Source organism: Natrix helvetica, assembly GCF_964273705.1.
Source record: "Natrix helvetica genome assembly, chromosome: 6".
NCBI lineage: Eukaryota > Metazoa > Chordata > Lepidosauria > Squamata > Natricidae > Natrix > Natrix helvetica.
The window spans coordinates 58,176,861-58,197,213 of NC_138553.1; the positions used below are offsets into that span (position 1 = coordinate 58,176,861).

The 20,353-nt window shown below is 42.4% G+C and overlaps 1 protein-coding gene across 1 annotated transcript in view; it reads right to left on the minus strand.

The window, feature by feature from the left end:
• DOCK4 (dedicator of cytokinesis 4) overlaps positions 1-20,353 on the minus strand; it is a 392,180-nt gene that overhangs the window by 127,753 nt on the left and 244,074 nt on the right. Inside the window, exon 26 of the mRNA XM_081957434.1 lies at positions 13,813-13,911. Within this exon, the coding sequence (XP_081813560.1) occupies positions 13,813-13,911 (99 nt within the window). The remainder of the gene's footprint in view (positions 1-13,812; positions 13,912-20,353) is intronic.

The window sequence follows — 20,353 nt, forward strand, 5'->3', positions numbered from 1 at the left end:
AAGTCAATGAGGATAATTCCTAGTGGATTTCCTTGCTTACTATGATTCTCATCAAATTACACCACTGTGAAATTCTGCATTATAGATTCAAATGAAAACAAGCTGTATCTGATGTCATTTGAGTAATCATCCCCTCCACTTAAGCAGTTTGCATTTTAAGTAGCATGCTCATTCAAATCCAGAATGCACAGTATCTGTTTTTTTCCTAAGTACAGTACTTACTGAAAATTGTTTCAGAACTGAAGAAGCTTCTTGGATGAGAAGGAAAACGTTTTCAAGCAAAAACAAGGAAAGTCTAGTTGCCTTGTCAATTCATATGAATGCTTCAGCATATGAGACAAGCTTCAGCATTAAGGTAAGACATTCAAGGAAAATTTCCCTTTCTTTCTATAAGCTGATTACTACTTTTCCTACGGCAATTGATGAATGTAAAAAATGATATTGGATTCTAAATCCCATGAAATTTGGTAATCAATCATCTAGAAATATTAATTCCACTTTGTAAAATAAAAGCAAGAATGCTTTACTTTAAATGCTTTTTGAAAAAAAGAAAATAAATTATACCATAGTACTGAATACTATTTACTCTTTCTTCAGATTGTCTTCATTTGGTTTCCATTAAGCATTTCTTGTGACCTTATATTACATTTATCTGAATTTATATTAAGCTTATCCTGAATTTAAGATTTCATTCTCACAAGATAGATATAAAGAAATTTCTATATAGACAAAAATGCCATACAAGGCCTAGAGTTCCCAAATCAAGTTGAAATTAGTCCTGAAGACTTTCTTTTCTCTAAATATATATAGGTAGTCCTCAGCTTATGATCACAATGGAGCTTAAAATTTCTTTTGCTAGGCAAGGCTCTTGTTAAGTGAGTTGTGCTTTATTTTTTTGCCACAGTCCTGTGGTCGAATCTGGCTTCCCCCATTAACTTTGCTTGTTGGACAGCAGCTGGAAAGGTTGCACACGGTAATTTCATGATCCCAGACCCCAGGACAGTACAACTATCATAAATACATAACAGTTTTCAAACACCCAATTTTTGATTACGTGACCATAGAGATGCTGCAACTATTATACATGTGAAAAATGGTCATGTCACTTTTTCGGTGCCATTGTAATTTCAAACAATCACTAAACAAATGGTTGTAAGTTGAGAACTACCTCTATGCATGTTACATTTGTATATTGATACACACACACACACACACAAACACATACAACAAACACATTCTTGTCAAAAGGCCCATGCCAAAAAAGAGCAAAAGCAGAACAAAAACAAAAAGGTATAACTAACTGCCTGTAAAATAAGGCAATCCACTTACAACTGTAATTGGACTGGCATATGTCAGCCATCTGCCCCTTATACAGATACAACAAACCATTCCCAGAAGTACACAAAACCTCTCCTCCCCTTTTCCAGCAGAAACAGCAGAGAAGAACGGGACAAGGATCAGGATGGAGATGGGGAAGAAGGAGCTGAAAAGAACAAACTTGGAGGGATGTGATGAATGGGAAAGAAATCAGAGAATACATCAAGAAAGAAAAGAAAAAGAAGACCTGTTTAGGCATTTAAGAGAGATAATTCAGCAGACAAGTAATCATTTCTATGACAATTCATCTTCAATATAATTCACTCTTGAAGTAGCTTCATTATAACTTGATTTGGCATATTTTCTTTCTTTTTTAAATGGATCCCAAATCATAAATTATTTAGAAGCGAAATATTTTCCTATCAGAAGAATGTGGTAGTCAACTTGTTCTTCTAAATTAAAAATTGAGTTATTAGTTACTCTTTCTACCTAGAGCATGGGTGTCAAACTTGCCACATCACGTTGCCGTTACGTGACATTTCGTGATGTTTCCCCATTTGTGGAGCTGAGGTGGGTGTGGCCTGCAAGTGATGCATCCGGCCTGCAGGCCACCAGTTTGAAACCCCTGACCTAGAGAGAGAAGCACTAAAAAAAATGAATTTGCAAAGTATGCTGGAGAATAATTGTTAGATATTCACTCTAACTACCATGGTTTCCACCAAGGTCCTCTGTTCCGGTGGGAACAGAGGTTCAATCCTATTGGTTGAGAGGTCTGACAACTCCCTATAAAAGGGCTGCTGTCAGACCAAGCAGTTGCTGGATTGTACATACTGTTCTATTGTTAACAAAGAGCTGTTGTTGCCATAAGCCTGTGACTGCCTTCTCAATACCCAATCTAACACTGGAGACGAAGGTGGGATTGGAAGGCAAATAGGCGAAAAAGAAGAACAGCAAAATCCAGCAAGTAGATCCAGCCTGGAGCTCTCGGTGCGGCATTAAGCGACCATTTTGAGCAGCAAACTCGAATTGCCCTCTATACGAAAATGGCCATGCATGCGCCGCCAACTCCGTATGGCCTGGTGGCTGAACACTGGGAATCGTACATGTTACCATTCGAATGCTTCCTCGAGGCAAACAACCTCATGGGCGTCCCTGAAAGCCAAAAGAAGAAACTCTTTCTGGGGTACTGTGGCCGAGAGGTTTTTGAAACAGTGAAGAACCTGTCAGAGCCAACCCCGCTCCAAGTGGTTCCCTGGGCGGCATTACAACAGACTTTGAAAATCCACTATGCACCCAAACCATTGAGGCACGTTCGCCACCACGAATTCAATATTAGGAACCAGAGAGAGGGCGAATCAATCAATGAATACATGGCGAAGCTTTGTAAGGCAGCCGCCTATTGCGAGTTCCATGACCTGAATCACTTAATATTGGACCGTAAAATCTGCGGTGTGCGGGACATTAATCTGCAGAGAAGATTGCTTGCCAGATCAAATCTGTCTTTGCAGATCACACTCTATGAGGCCAGAGCGTCCGAATCAGCAGACAAGTCAACAGAGACCTTGCAGCGCCAACAAAACGTGCCACAAGCCCGCAGAAACAAACGCGCATCCACCACGACGACAAAGAACCCGAGCGCTCTGACAGTGAAGAAGATGACAGCTACTGCATCTGCTGGCATGAAAATTCGAAGCCGGCATGAAAATTCAACTCGCGTTTGCTGCCTTATGCAAGCTGTGGAGGAGACCATGCCCGGTCTACTTGCCGTTTCCGAGACGCAACCTGTCAGCATTGCGAACGAAAGGGGCACATTGCCAAAGTGTGCCGGAGCAAATTCCCTGCCACCACATGGCAGCCTAAAACTACTCCGAGCCGCCAACAGAGGCCCAGCCCAGGGGCCTGGCAGAAACCACAAGAGCGCCCAGGGAGAGAAAGAAAGGTTACCTATCACACTGTGATAGGACAAGTCCGCACCAGGCAGCCAAAAAAGCTGAAGATCCCTGTCCTCATAGAGGATGCTCCCTGTGAGCTGGAGATAGACACTGGATCATCATTAACGATCATGTCATGGTCGAGCCTGAAGCAAGCCATTCCGAGCTTCAAAAAGTAGCACCTTCGCACCCCTGACATCAGCACCTACTACATTGGCTAGGCCCAGGAATTTTTTTTGTGAAATTAGACATGGCGCAGGCATACCAACAGTTGCCTGTAGATGGCGCTATAGCAGAGGCTCAAACCATTGTGACGCACAGGGGTACATTCAAATGCCACTGCCTGCAATTTGGTGTTAGTATCGCCCCTGGACTGTTCCAAAGTGTCATGGAATGGCTTTTGCAGGGGATACCAGGAGTCATCCCCTATTTCGATGACATCTTGGTATCGGCTGCAAACGAGGTGCAACTTTTAAAACGAGTTCGAATGGTTTTGGCCAGAATTAGAGAAAAAGGCCTCTGGCTCAAAAAAGAAAAATGCAAAATTAATGTACCAAGGGTTGAATTCCTTGGGTACATGATCAATGGCTCTGGGATTCACCCGACATCACAAAAAATAAAAGCAATCCAGGAAGTCCCCACACCCCGCACTCAAACCGAGCTGCAGGCGTTCCTCGGGCTCCTTAATTTCTACAGCATCTTTCTTAAACAGAAAGCCACCATTGCTGAACCGCTTCACCGTCTCCTGGCCAAGAACGCAAAGTGGTCCTTGGGCAGAGCCGAGACTACCGCAGTTGCCGTGGTCAAATGACTACTGACAGCTGACTCCCTTCTAGTCCAGTACAGCCAGACCCTACCGTTGGTGTTAACCTGTGACGCATCTCCATTCGGCGTCGGTGCTGTCCTAAGCCACTGCATGTCCAACAGCACAGAAGCCCCCATTGCTTTTTACTCAAGAACCTTGTCTTCTGCAGAAAGAAACTACAGCCAGATGGACCACGAGGCTCTGGCTGCAGTGGCAGGAGTCAAAAGGTTCCATGAGTACCTTTATGGCTGGGATTTCGAGCTTGTGACCGACCACAAGCCATTGCTTGGGCTACTGGCTGGGGACCGACCTACCCCGGTGTCGTTATCACCTCGTATGACCAGGTGGACTGTTTTCCTGGCTGCCTACTCCTACAAACTAATCCACTGCCTCGGTTCCACGTTGGGACATGCAGATGGATTGAGCTGCTGTCGCCTACCAGAACTTCTTGCCAACCCCACTCCTGAGACACCGGTCCTGCTCACTGACTGCCTGGACACTGGACCTGTCTCGTCCAATGACGTTGCCCATCATTCTGCAAAGGACTCCACCATCAGACAAATTTTGAACTGGAGATGGAGGGGGTGGCCCTGTCACTGCATTTTTTGTTTACCAGCTGTGCTTAAACTCTAATAATAATCATCTGCCTAATTAGCCTAGACTCTTATCATCAAACAAACAAGGAAAAAATCATAAATCAATCCAAAATAGCCATAATTCCAACCATCCTCTGCTACCACGTGTCAGGGTAGAAATTCAGTCCTGTTCCCCTCCTGGGGTAATTGTATTTAATGAGGGATGAACTGTGGTTTTTCCTTGAAGTATACTTCAAAATTATCCCTCATTAAATACAATTACCCTAGGAGGGGAACAGGGATAAATTTCCACCCTGACACGCCCAAGGGGCCTGTTGGGGCTGATTTTAAATTGTATTTTACAAAATGCGATGAGTTGTTGGTAATTAATGGCTGTCTACTGTGGGGGGACTGAGTGGTTGTTCCAAACAAACTGCGCAGGGCAGTATTGGAGGCTTTACATGTAGGGCATCCTGGCATTGTCAGGATGAAGTCTTTGGCTAGGAGTTACGTGTGGTGGCCTAACTTGGACAGGGAGATAGAAGAATGGGTGGCTACCTGCACACTGTGCCAGGAATCCAGACTAGCTCCCCCAGAGGTTCCCGCTAAGGAGTGGGAGCATTCTCAAGCACCCTGGTCTAGGGTGCACATTGACTTTCCTGGACCAGTTCATGGCCAAACTTTCCTCGTAGTTGTGGACGCTTACTCGAAGTGGTTAGAGGTAGTCCTGAGAGCTACAATTTGAGAGCTACTTAAGTCAGGGAATCAGGCATGCCCTGGCCATGCCATTCCATCCGGCTTCCAATGGTAAGGTGGAGAGAATGTTGCAATCTGCAAAAGAGGCCCTTGCAAGGATGGGCCCGGGGGATTGGCAAACATGGGTTGATCACTATTTGTTAATCCAACACATCACGCCAAGCGCCACTACCGGGAGAAGCCCCTGCAAGCTTCTCATGGGTCGCCGGCTAAGGTCCCACTTACACCGGTTACACCCAAACTATTCTGCCACATCGCCCCCTGACTCCACAAGCAAGATTCAAAATTTTAGCATAGGGGACTCGGTATACACTCACAACTACACCGGGGGAACTCTGTAGATCCCTGCCATGGTGATAGGCATCACCGGGCCTCACTCTTATCTGTTAGAGCTCAAGGATGGTAGAAACTGGAGGAGGCATATTGACCAACTCTGTGGCTGCCTCTCCAACTCCACACTTAGAACACCCGATGCAACTCCTGAACAAATCAGCCAAAGCCCTACCCAAAAGGAGCAAACGCTCACTCCTTCTACAGCCAGCTCAAGCCCGAGGGTGCCAGGGGACTTATCTGAATTTGCTGCAGGCCCACAGCAAGCTCCAAACAAGCAAATCCCAGAAGCTCCAGCCGTGGCCTGGGAAAAGTTCCAGGAGGTTCCACAGAGCAGAGCTGGAGAGCAGACAGGTCCATCCGACCTGCCCAAAGAACCGGTTCCAAATGAACTGCGCAGGTCTGGTAGGACTAAACAAAAACCCACCTACCTGCGTGATTACGTGACCAATAGAAACATCCCAACTAAAAGGGGAGGAGTGTTAGATATTCACTCTAACTACCATGTTTTCTACCAAGGTCCTCTGGTTCAATCCTATTGGTTGAGAGGTCTGACAGCTCCCTATAAAAGGGCTGCTGTCAGACCAAGCAGTTGCTGGATTGTACATACTGTTGTATTGTTAATAAAGAGCTGTTGTTGCCATAAGCCTGTGTCTGCCTTCTCAATACCCAATCTAACAATAATGTTATTCATTTTCCACTACACCTAGTTACTGTCCAGGCTTAACACTGCCTTAGCATATGTAGTCATAGCTGTTGCTTTATTGAATGCCTTTAGAAAGAAGATAAAGTTGCATTAAACATGCATATTTTCTGGTGTCCCATTGTTTTATATTAAAGGCAAAACAATATAACAGTTCAGGTAGTCCTCGACTTATGACCACAACTGAACCCAACATTTCTGTTGCTAAGCAAGGTAGCTGTTAGCAAGGCACCTGAGTTGTGCTCCATTTTACTACCCCTTTTGCTACAGCTGTTAAGTGAATCACTGCAATCATTAAGTGATTCACATGTCATTAAGTAAATATGGCTTCCTCCATTGACTTTGCTTGTCAGAAGCTGGCTGGGAAGATTATAAATGGTGACCCTGGAACAATGCAACTGTCAGTTGCCAATCACCTGAATTTTGATCATGTGACCATGGGACTGCTGCAACAGTTGTAAGTATGAGAATTGGTTATGTCACTTTTTTCACTGCCATTCTAACTTCGAATGGTTGCTAAGTGAATAGTTATAAGTTGAGGACTACCTGAGTGAAATAACTAGCAATAAAAAATCCTTGAATAAAATGTGAATAATTTTTTATAAATTTTGCTTCTATATTCTACTCTTTTCTGTCTGCTTTATTTCATATCCTCTTTCTTGCTAATGATCTCTGCATAGAGCAGAGTTGTGCAATTTTATGGCCTGCAAAGAGGCCATGCATATTAATTGAAATTAATGCTCAAGATAAAATAAATTTAGTGAAGGGAGACAGGCAGACACATGGTGCCTAACACCTTAGCATCCAGGAGGTTTCATTTACATTGCATAGTAAATTGAGATACATTTTATACTTCTCCACATTAATTTATACCCAAAGGATTCCTAGCTATGGAATGAACATACGTGCCATTAAGGACAAAGAAATGGACATATAGTATATGATCATGAACTGAAAATGCCGCAGAACATGAATGACTATTGAAATTTTGATGATATCATAATAAAATCAGTTTCTGGTTTGAATTAGGCAGTAGCAGTTACCCTGGAATATATTACCGTGCTCCCCCAAAATAGTACTTCCCCCCAAAACAAGCCCTAGTCCAATTTTCACACCTTACACCAATATAAGACCTACCCCCAAAATAAACCCTAGTTAAACCCTGCCTATGTCTGGCTGGGATGAGGCGCAGGTGTAAAAATCAAGCTAGGAAGGAGATGGCGGTTCCCCACGCATCCCACACCCACTTACCTCGTCGCAATTTTTATTTTTATTTATATGCTGCCCTTCTCCCAAAGGACTCAGGGCGGCGTACAACATTAAAAAAAATACATATTACAAAAGTTAAAAAGGAAATTAAATAAAGTATCCAAAAACAAATCCAATTCATATTAACAATAAAATTTTAAAAAATAGATTAAAATTAACAATAAAATTAATCATTTATTTTATTCTGTTTAGGCCAGGCCGGCTTGCTGGAAAAGTCAACTTTTTAGGGCGCGTCAGAAGGACCATAGGTCGGGGATTATGCGAAGCTTTGGGGGCAGCTCATTCCAGACGGAAGGCGCTCCCACAAAGAAGGCTCTCCCCCTGGGGGTCGCTAGCCGACACTGTCTGGCCGATGGCACCCTGAAGAGGCCAACTCTGTGGGATCGCACTAGATGGTGGGAGGCTACTGGTGGCAGTAGGTGGTCTCGCCGGTACCCTGGGCCTAAGCCATGGAGCACTTTAAAGGTCATAATTAGTACCTTGAAGCGCACCCGGAAAACAAACGTCAACCAGTGCAGGTTGCCTAAAAGGAGTGTAACATGGGAGCACCTAGGTACCCCCATCATAACTCACGCGGCCACATTCTGGACCAGTTGAAGCTTCCGGGTGCTCTTCAAGGGCAGCCCCATGTAGAGAGTGTTGCAGTAGTCCAGGCGAGAAAGGACGAAGGCATGAGTAACTGTGCAAAGAGCATCCTGATCCAGGAAGGGGCGCAACTGACGTACCAGGCAAACCTGGTAAAAGGCCCCCCTGGTCACGGCCGTCAGATGTTCTTCTAAACCAGTAATAATAATAATAATAATAAGAATACTTTATTTACAGTCACAGACCAAAACACGACCACTACAAAAGAGACACAGAGCCAGTCACCAAAAGCCCAACTAAGGGAGGTTACAGCTCTCTCCTCTAATGGTCACAGCTCTCAAGAAAAACCTGGAAACCTGAGAGGTGATGTATGAGGAGACATCCCCAAGGCAATGCACAAACAAATCACAGCCATCAGGACCAGAAGGGACGATTTCAGGAAGAGACAGTAACCTAGATCTGTCCGTGCTATACATAGGGCAAAATAGAAGGACATGCTCCGCTGTCCCAACCTCGGCTCTGTCACAAGGGCACAGCCGCTTATTAATCGGGAGCCTCTTGAAACGACCATCCAGAAGTGCTGAGGGCAAGACATTGAAGCGAGCTAGGGAAAAAGCTCTTCTATACTTGGGAATGGTTAGGGTATAAAAATAGGAAGCCATCCTCAATCCATAGTTATTAACTTGGTTGAGAGTCAGGGGGGAGCAAGTTTTATTGGCTCTGGCTCGTAGATATTGTAAATCAATGTCCACAAGCCGTTGGACTATCCTAAATTGGGCATCCTTGAGGTCGTAGTTTCCCAATGCATCCTCCGTGAAACCTAGCAGATGAAGTTTCTTCAGCAGCTCTTTCTCCCAGTGAGAAATATGGGAGTCCGTGAACACCAGGGAGAGGTAGCTGCCAGGAACTGCCAGAAAGAGCACCCAAAACCACCATTTAAAGGTGTTTATCCAGGCCATACATTCCACCGATCGAATGCCTAGTTCCAGGTATATTGGGGCAAAACCAACACAAGGGGGAAGACCCAGAAGTTTTCTAAGGAAAGCAGCCTAGCAATCCTTGAAGCCCCGTATCCATATGGGAATGCCGTAAAGAGTTTGGGCCAGCGTTTTGGCTTTGTAAATACGTAGGGCAGAAGGAATGAACTGGCCACCCTGGGTATAAAAGAATCTTAAAATCTGCTGGTGACTACAGGAGGCCGGGTTCAGCACCTGGGTTCGATGTCTAGTCCAGGCACCAGTGTTCTGAAATTGAATACCTAGATACTTAAAATGGAAAACCTGCTTAACAGCATTGCCACTGATATCCCAGTTATACAATTTCCGGGCTCTAGTAAACACTAGTACTTTTGATTTATCATAATTAATAGCCAAATGGGTTCTAAACCAGTGGTTCTCAACCTGTGGGTCGCGATCCCTTTGGGGGTCGAATGACTTTTTCACAGGGGGCGCTAAGACCATTGGAACTCTAAACTTTAAACTCCACTTCGTGTTCCTTGAAACCCTCCACGGATGGGCTCCAGAGTCATCGCCAGCTGCACAGAGAGTCGCTGCAGCTCCACGCTGTAGAAAACATAGCTGCGCGCACACACCCCATACAATTACAGCTTCGGAGACTTCATAATGGCGGGAAAATGTTCTCACTCTGACAAAGCGCTGCTTTGTCTTTCACAGCCACCTTGTTTCCAATTGGGGGGGGAAGAAATCCTCTGCATGGATCCCCCCAATTGGAAACGAGGTGGCTGTGAAAGATGTGTGGGGTCCGGAGCCCATCCGTGCTGCCGACGACAGGCACCAGACAGGATGCCAGCCGTGCTGGCAGCTGGGCTGAGCACGGAGGAGCCAGCAGCTGGGGTCCCTTGAAGCAGCGCCAGCCAGCATGTCCCACAAGAAGAGCCCCAGAGGCAAGGGCGCGCCCTACACTGCCCTGCCCATCACCCAGCAATGCGCTGCTTCATTGAGCAGGCCAGGCATGGGGCAGGCATGGCCTCATTTCCAATGGGGGGAGAGAAATCCTCTGCATGGATCCCCCCAATTGGAAACGAGACGGCTGTGAAAGATGTGTGGGGTCCGGAGCCCATCCGCGGGGGGGGTCCCTCTCGCGTTCCTTGTCTTCCCGGATGGGCTCCGGAGTCATCCCCAGCTGCGCAGAGCCTCGCCGTGGCTCCACGCCGTTGAAAACATAGGTGCGTGGTGTGCGTACACCCCGTAAATTACAGCCTCGGAGACTTTCCGCCAGGGAAAAACGCCGCTGCCAGGTACTTTTAACCTGTGATTAAAGGTGACCACAATATGTGTGTCTGTGTGTGTGAGTGAGAGAGACAGACAGACAGACACACACACACACACACACACACACACACTGACAGAGATGGGGGTGGGAGGGGAGAGACAGAGAGACACACACACAGACAGACAGACAGACAGAGGCACACACAGAGAGAGACAGAGACACACACAGAGAGAGTGAGTGACACACACACACACACACACACACACAGAGTGACAGAGATGGGGGAGAAAGGGGAGAGACAGAGAGACAGACACACAGACAGACAGATTGAGGCACAACACAGAGAGACACAGAGAGAGAGAGAGTGAGTGAGACACACACACACACACACATAGTGACAGAGATGGGGGAGGGAGGGAGAGACAGACAGAGAGAGAGACAGAGAGACAGAGTGAGTGATTAAGTGAGTGAGTGAGAGACAGAGAGAGAAAGAGAGAGAGACAGAGAGTGACAGAGATGGGGAGGGAGGAAGGGAAGGAGAAACAGACAGAGAGAGACACACAGAGAGAGACACACAGATACAGAGTGAGTGATTGAGTGATTGAGTGAGTGAGAGACAGACAGACACAGAGAGAGACACACACAGAGAGAGTGAGTGAGAGACACACAAACACACACACACACACAATGACAGATGGGGAGAGAGGAGAGAGACAGATATATACAGAGAGAGAATGACAGAGAGAGACAGCGCGGGAAGGAGGGGGAGAGAGAGACAAAGAGCCACACACAGAGAGACAGACAGACAGAGACAGAAAGAGAAAGAGAAATATATATTCTCTTAATATATAGATATATTAAGAAATATTTCACAATATATAATTACATATTGTTTTTGTAATTAATCACTATGCTTTAATTATGTGCAATTTATAAGAATAAAAATATATCCTGCATATCAGATATTTACATTACGATTCATAACAGTAGCAAAATTACAGTTATAGAGTAGCAACGAAAATAATTTTATGATTGGCGGTCACCAGAACATGAGGAACTGTATTAAAGGGTCGCGGCATTAGGAAGGTTGAGAACCACTGTTCTAAACTAAGCCACATATCCAGGAGGACTCCCAGATTGTGTGCCCTCTCTGAAGGGGCTAAAATTTCTCCCCCTATCATCAAAGATGGAACAAAATGCACAAATCGGGATGATTTGAGCCTATTCCTCCCCATCCAGATCCGCACAGCCTCCAGGCATCAGGACATCACATTGAGGGCATCGTTTAGGTGGTTTGGGGTAGAGATGAAAAGTTGGGTATCATCAGCATATTGATGATACCATACCCCAAAACCATGGATGATCTCGCCCAGCGGTTTCATATATATGTTGAACAGGAGGGGTGAGAGAACCGACCACTGGAGCACCCCACAAGTGACGTGCCTCGGGGTCGATCCCTGTCCTCCAGTCAACACGAACTGCGACCAATCTGACAGGTAAGAGGAGAACCACCGTAAAACAATGCCCTCCCTCCCAACCCCACGAGTCGTCGCAGTAGTATACCATGGTCGAAGGTATTGAAAGCCACCGAGAGGTCTAATAGGAGCAGGACAGAGAAGCAGCCCCTGTCCCGGGCCCGCCAGAGATCATCAACCAACGTGACCAATGCCGTCTCCGTGCTGTACCCGGGCCTGAAACCCAACTGAAACGGATCCAGGTAGGCAGCTTCATCCAGGTACTGGGGAAGCTGACATGCTACCACACTCTCAACAACCTTCGCTACAAAGTGAAGGTTGGAGACCGGACAATAGTTGGCTAAAGAAGCTGGGTCCAGAGAAGGCTTCTTAAGAAGGGGCCTCACCATGCCTCCTTCAAGGCGGTGGGAAAGAAGCCCTCTCTCAATGAAGTGTTGGTAATCGCCTGGAGCCAGCCTCGTGTCACCAAGAGGGAAATGGGTCCAGCACACAAGTGGCAGCACTGAGTCTCCACATAATCCTGTCCATACCCTCGGGGGGTCACAGGGTCAAACTCAGCCCAGAGAGTCTCCACAAGATTCATCCCTGTCGACTCGCCTGAATCTACCCAGTTAGAGTCCAAGCCTGTCCGGATCTGAGCGATTTTATCCTGCAGATACTGAACAAATTCTTCAGCCCTACCCTGCAAGGGGTCTTTCCCAGTTCCTTGGTTAAGTAAGGAGCAGGTCACCCTAAACAGGGCAGCTGGGCAGTTATCTCCGGATGCGATAAGAGTGGAAAAATGTTGCCATTTTGCCGCTTTTATCGCCAAATAAGTAGGATTTAATATGAATTAAGTAGGATTTAAGTAGGATTTAATATGAATTCTTACTAGTGTTTGATCAGATCCGGACCGGCTGGCCCTCCAACCACTCTCTAGGTGTCTCTTCCGGCGTTTCATCTCCCGGAGCTCCTCGGTAAACCAGGGAGCTACCCGGGATCGACACTGGGTCAGAAGGTACAAAGGCACAACGCGATCCAAGGCCCCAGTGGAGCCATTCACGATAGGCCTTGAGACTCATAGCATCAGTGGAACTGCTCAGGGATGAACAAAAATAAGACCTCCCCCAAAATAAGCCTATCTGCTTATTTTCAAGCCCAAAAGAAAATAAGACCAGGTCTTATTTTCAGGAAAATACGGTATATAACCATTGTGCATACAGGGTTTTATTAATTGATAACTTATAATTTATAAGGTTGTTTGAAATATAAATAAGACTGCAGATATGAGTATTTAACTATCAATCTGCTATCAAAGCTCATCATATTAATTCATCTTTGATTAACATAGCATATTCAATAATGTTACACATTTGACAGGATAGAGCTGCTTTTATACTATTAGAAATATATTTGGATTCTTAGTTGAGGTGAGAAGTAGACCAGAGAAACTACTGCTGGAATCTTCCAATGCCTGTTCCTTTATTCTAGAAAGATAATTTCTGTTTCTTTAAATGCATACCTAAATGTCTATTGAGATTCTCAGTCATCCATGTCATGGTTGTCCAAAATATAATTTTTTTAAAGAGGGAACTGGACTTCTATTGTTTTTCCTTGAAGATGTTTCACTTCTCATCCAAGAAGCTTCTTCAGAACTTTATATAGATAAAACTAGTATATTATTGTTTATTATCCTTATAGGGGCTTTCTAAACATGTTATCTGCTTCTACTAATTATTTTGACCATTATATCAAAGCTGTGCTGGTTGATACATTATATCACTGATCCTATGTCAAGAGAACACACAAATTATAAAATAAATAAATTATCAATCCTGGGGGGGAAAATACTTACTCTCAGCATGTCTCTTGTCTTGAATCTGTCAAGGAGTTGCTGGTAATGTCTGTCAGTCATTTGTCGCAATAATGACAAAAGACAGGAAACAAACTCCCCCTAAAAGAAATAAAAAAAGAAAAGATTTACAGTCTGAAGGGATGAAATTTTTTTCCCCCATTGATTACTATATACTGTATATTTTGAACGGATAAGTAGAAGAAATCCCCTTTTGAAAGATTCTGCTTAATCCAAAATACTTTTCCTATTTCGTGTTCTTAGGCTACATTTCTAAACTGACATATTAATCAGAAGGCACATTAAAGGAATACTTTGTTATCCTGGGCACAGCTTCTTGTTGAAGGTATATTCATGTGTTCTTATATTCAATATTTTAAAATGAGATTAGTCTGATATATATATTAATACTATGACATACATAATAGTAGCTGAAAAAAACAACTGAAAATGGCCTAGTGATTATAGAAATTATTCTGGTGAGGAAAGAAACAGTAATTCACAAGTTAGAAGGAATCATTATATTAACACATGTTAGATACTTCCAAGGCCATGAAGAGAATGTCCAAATAACTTTTGACACAGAAAACCAGGAACCCAGACCTTTATAAAGGCTTTAATTTCTATACACTTTGGTGAGGACAAATGCATAACTTCAGTCCTGTCTGCAATAATAATAATAATAATAATAATAATAATAATAATAATAATAATAATAATAATAATAATAATAATAATAATAATGATAATAATAATAATAATAATATCTGACCAGTTTACATGCAATGTTGGCCAGGCAACTGAATGAAATTTTACAAAATGGTCAAATTGATGAATGGTTGACAACTGGAAAAACATACTTGATTCAGAAAGATGCAACTAAAGGAACAATACCTGAAAACTACAGACCAATAACATGCTTGCCAACAACCTTTAAATTACTCACAGGCATTATTGCAGATAACATTATGGATTATTTGGAAACAAACAACATCTTGCCAGTAGAGCAAAAAGGCAACAAAAGAAGGAGTAGGGGCACAAAAGATCAGCTCCTAATTGATAAAATGATATTAGAAAATTGTAAGAAAAGAAAAACGAACTTGAATATGGTCTGGATTGATTATAAAAAAGCATTCGACTCATTGCCACATAGTTGGATCATAAAATGCTTAGAAACAACTGGCATTAGTAAAAATATTACATCCTTCACTGAAAAGGCGATGAAACAATGGAGAACTGAGTTGGCAGTAGGGAATGAGAACTACGGAATGGTCAATATCAAGCGAGGAATTTTCCAGGGTGATTCACTTTCACCTCTTCTCTTCATCATCGCAATGATCCCACTATCAGTAATCTTTAAAAAAATGAAATTAGGCTACCAAACAGCCAAAGAAGCTGAAAAAATTTCACATTTATTATATATGGATGATTTGAAACTCTATGGAAAGTCAGAAATAGAAATCCAATCACTGACAAACACAGTCCGAGTATTCAGCACCGATATTTCAATGCAGTTTGGCATGGAAAAATGCGCCACTGTATCCATAAAAAGGGGCAAAATCACTACATGTGAGGGAATTGAAATGCCCAATGGCCAACTAATTAAATGCAATGAAAATGAAGCCTACAAATACTTAGGCATTTTGCAGTTGGATAACATCAAACATGGAGAAGGAAAAACTATTGTCAGGAGAGAGTACACCAACAGAGTTAGGAAAATTTTGAAATCTAAATTGAATGGTGGAAATACAATCAAGGCCATAAACACCTGGGCAATACCAGTTATAAGATACACAGCTGGTATAGTTAACTGGACACAAGCTGATTTGGATATTTTAGACCAAAAAACCAGGAAATTAATGACAATGCACTACAGTTTACATCCACGTGGTGATATTGATAGACTATACCTACCCCGGAAATCAGGTGGCAGAGGATTATTACAAGTGAAGCAAATAGTTGAAGAAGAAAAACATGCACTGGCTGATTATTTAAAAGAAAGTCAAGAACATCTATTAATCGAAGTAAAGAACAAAAATTTATTGAAGGCCCAACAGACGAAACAAGAATACAGAAAAGATGTGATAAAATCAAGAATGGAGAGTTGGCAGAACAAAGCATTGCATGGTCAATTTCTGGAAAAAATAAAAGATAAAGTGGACAGTAAAAAAACTTGGTTATGGTTAACAGGTACATTAAAGAAAGAAACAGAGTCACTAATCCTGGCTGTGCAAGAACAAGCTATCCGAACAAATGCCATTAAGGCCAATATCGAAAAATCCTCTGATGATGCCAAATGCAGACTCTGCAAAGAAGTTGATGAAACTGTTGACCACATACTCAGCTGCTGTAAAAAAATCGCGCAGACTGACTATAAAATGCGGCACAATTCAGTGGCACAAATGATCCACTGGAATTTGTGCAAAAATTATAATATTAAAACAGCAACAAACTGGTGGGAACATAAGCCTGAAAAATTCATCGAGAGTCAGATGGTCAAGATCTTGTGGGATTTTCGTATACAAACGGATAAAATACTGGCGCATAATACACCAGACATCACACTGGTTGAGAAAAATAAGGTTACAATCATAGACATCGCAATACCAGGTGATAGCAGGGTCGCCGAGAAGGAATATGAAAAAATCGCGAAATACCAGGACTTAAAAATCGAAATCCAACGATTATGGCACAAACCAGCAGTGGTAATTCCAGTGGTAATCGGCACACTGGGTGCTATTCCAAAAGCACTGGAATTATATTTAAAACAGTTAAAAATTGACAAAATCACCATCAGTCAAATGCAAAAGGCTGCACTGCTTGGATCTGCACACATATTACGAAAATACGTTACGACGTCCTAGGCCCCTGGGTGGGGCCCGACTAGTAATTAATGCCAAATCCGGCGAAACAACTGGCCGCTCTGATACACTTCTGTTGATGCAATAATAATAATAATAATAATAACAACAACAACAACAATAATAATAACAATAATAACAACAATAATAATAATAATAAACAACAACCACTCCAAGGAGCTTTACCTTGTCGTCCTTGATCCTAAGGGTTATGCTGAACAGGTGCAACATATCACACAGGTCTTAGGTGAAGGGCCAGACAAAATTTGCTCCACAACCCTTTCAAACATGCTGAATACGAGAAAAATGAAATTTATGCTGGCTGAACCATCGCTCAGATTAACAAGGGTTCTTTTGGATGCTATGGCTCCTGGGCATTCTGTGCAAAATGAGCTACAGGGCTCAGCTCCCTCTGCTAGGCAACCAGGGCATGGAGCTGACAAGCTACTGGAAGGAAAAGCAAAAAAGCAAAAAATCTGGACTAGGGAAGAAAACATCTCTATTATGGAAGCTTAATATCAGTCTGAGCCAGCAAAACATGGATTTCAAAAACGAATGTATCAGATTTGGAAGGTGAACCACACGGACTGTGATATCAGTGAACCAACGACGTGTAATTCTAATGGACCAATGTAATTCTAATGGACCAACGACATGTAATTCTGAGCCACCAATTTTTCACTACAGCAGAATTAACAGGAATTGAAGAGAAAGCAACTAATGGTCTAAGTATACCAACAAAGAAGAGTAATATCAAGAATGATTTGCAGACTCAAAAGCAAACTGAGGAAGAAAGGGAGGAAGAGGCTGTTGAAATGGATGAAGATAAAAGAACAAGAAAGCACTGAAGAACAAGCACCAGCAGATAGTGCTCAATTACCTGAGAAAATAAAGCATCAAATGGAAGATGCTGAAAGAACACGTTTGCCAAAGCTGAAACAAGTGAACAGGAAAGAATTCAGAAATGTACTAAAAACGGTCAATGAGGCTGTGCAAACCATTCGAACCACTACATTAGCTGAAACAAACCAGCTGATGTATGCAGCAGCCTTCATAACCACCAAAGAATTGGGTTTGAAAATACAAAAGAACCAAAGAGGCAAGAAGAGGAAGCCTAAGTGGAAAATTTGGTTGGAATTGAAGATCAAAAAATTTCGTGGAGACTTGAGCAACTTGAAGAACCTAAGGCAAGGTCAGCTAAAAAACAAGCAGGTCAAAAGCAGCCTGGAAGCAAGATACGATTTGGAGAATAAGGAGATTGCAGTAGTAATTGAAGAGCTGAAGCAGAGGGTTATTGCCATTGCTGAAAAGATTAAACAGTATGAAAATCGAGTAACTCAGTTCAAGGAAAACTCACAGTTCAGAGCAAATCAGCACCAGTTTTATAAGAGCTTAGAAAGTGGAGATGGAGTAACAACAAATGAAAAGCCTGATAAAGAGAAAGCTCTGAAATTCTGGAAGAATTTGTAGGAAAACAACAAGAAGCACAACAGAAATGCAAAATGGATCAAGCAGGTTGAGGATTCTATTAAAGTGCATAAAATGGAAGATGTGAAAATAACAAAAGAAATGGTGCAAAGGCAGTTAAGAAAAATGAAGAATTGGAGTGCATCTGGATCAGATGAGCTATATGGCTTCTGGCTAAGGGCACTTACAAGTATGCACAAAAGATTGGCAGCCCAAATGAACCAGATCTTAAAAACAACTGAAAATGATGAATGGATGACAACTGGAAGGACATTTTTGATCCAAAAAGATAAAGAAAAAGGAAAGGACCCTGGAAACTATAGGCCAATCACCTGTTTGCCAACAACATACAAGCTCCTTACTGCTATCATTGCAAACCAAATTACGAATACTTGGAAAGAAATGACTTGCTTCCTGTAGAACAGAAAGGATGCTGCAAAAATTCAAGAGGAACAAAGGACCAACTGCTGATTGAGAAGCTAATCCTAAAGAATTCAAAGAAAAGACGAACCAACCTGTTCATGGGCTTGGATAGACTATAAGAAAATGTTTGATTTAGTTCCCCACAGCTGGATCAAGAAATGCCTGAAAATCTTTGGCATCAGCAGCAACATACAAAAATTAATGGAAACTTCAATGAACCTCTGGAAAACTAAGCTTATGGTTAATGGAGAAGAACTGGGTGAAATTGAAATTAAATGAGGCATTTTCCAGGGTGATTCCCTTTCACCCCTACTTTTTATACTCTCAATGCTACCACTGACAACCATTTTGAAGAAGATGAACTGTGGATACAAACTTGCAAAGAAAGGACTGAAAATTTCACACTTGGTGTACATGGATGATTTGAAACTGTTTGGTAAAACAAAAGCTGAACTGAATTTATTAATTGAAAGTACAAAAGAATTTAGCCAAGACATTGGTATGCAGTTTGGAATTGACAAATGTGTAACAATGGCAACTGAAGATTATAGAAACTTGTTCCTTAGGTTTCATCCTATACCATTAGCTTCTGAACTTTGCAAGGAAAGTTATAATTTCTGTATACATCCACCTACATGTCCTTTAAAAGACTTATTTCACATTTTAACAAACACAGAAAGGTTTCCTGAAAACACACGAAGACTGAACCTGCCACCTACATTCAAACTGAGTGGCATCCTTTTTTTTCACAAATAATTCAAAAACATTTGGCTCAGTATGTTGCCATAAGCAACTATAGTACTGCATACTTGCTACATAACAGTTTATACATGCCTTATGTTGTGCAATGAGTCATATAAAAATTAAGTATTCAATGTGGTAATTGAAATTTTGTCATACAAAGACTTACATAATATTGTGCAAGGATCCCCCAAGAACCTATTCTTCTACACCAAAAATAATGTAGACCTTTACGCAATTTTGTAGAAGGTGAACTCAATTGCAAACTAGGTTTCTCAAAAGGAGAATTTCATTAAAATAAAAAATGTTCAATTTAAAACTCTACTTAATTGCCCAAATTTAATTTAGAAACACCTTAGGATGTGTATTATTAAGTGCTGTGGTGGTGCAGTGATTTGAATGAAGTATTGCAGGGTAATTCTGCCGACTCCCAGCAGTTCGATTTTTACTGGCCCAAGGTTAATTCAACCTTCTATCCTTCCGAGGTCGGTAAAATGAGGAGCCAGATTGTTGGGGGCAATATGTTGATTCTATAAACTGTTTAGAGATCGCTGCAAAATACTATGAAGTGGTATATAAGTGCTATTGTTATGCCTATTACTAAACCAATGTCAGTAATCTTTTTGGATGAATTTTTAAAATGTGTTGCTCAAATCTATCAGCATTACAAGTTGTCAGGTCCCATGGATTCCTACAGGGATACTGTCATTCTGGGGGGGGGAGGCTTGGGGGGATCTCTGTATAGGATTTCTGTTTCTATTCCTTGCTTTGCTTTGCTATAACATTCAGGACCTTGGGAGGGGGAATGGAAAGTGCCTTGAGCCAACTGCCTTATCTCATCTCCGGAGAAGAATGTTCAATAAAAAAAGAAGAAGAAGAGATGAAGCAGAAAATAGAGGACAAAAGGAATTAATGACATATGAAACAATAACTAAGCAACAAGAAGGAAGTAAAGTTGGAGGAGGAGCCAATGTCGCGATGATACAATGTGCGGTCTTGACACTCCGAAACCGCCATTGATACTTTTGCCATTGGACGGTCCATTTGGACCT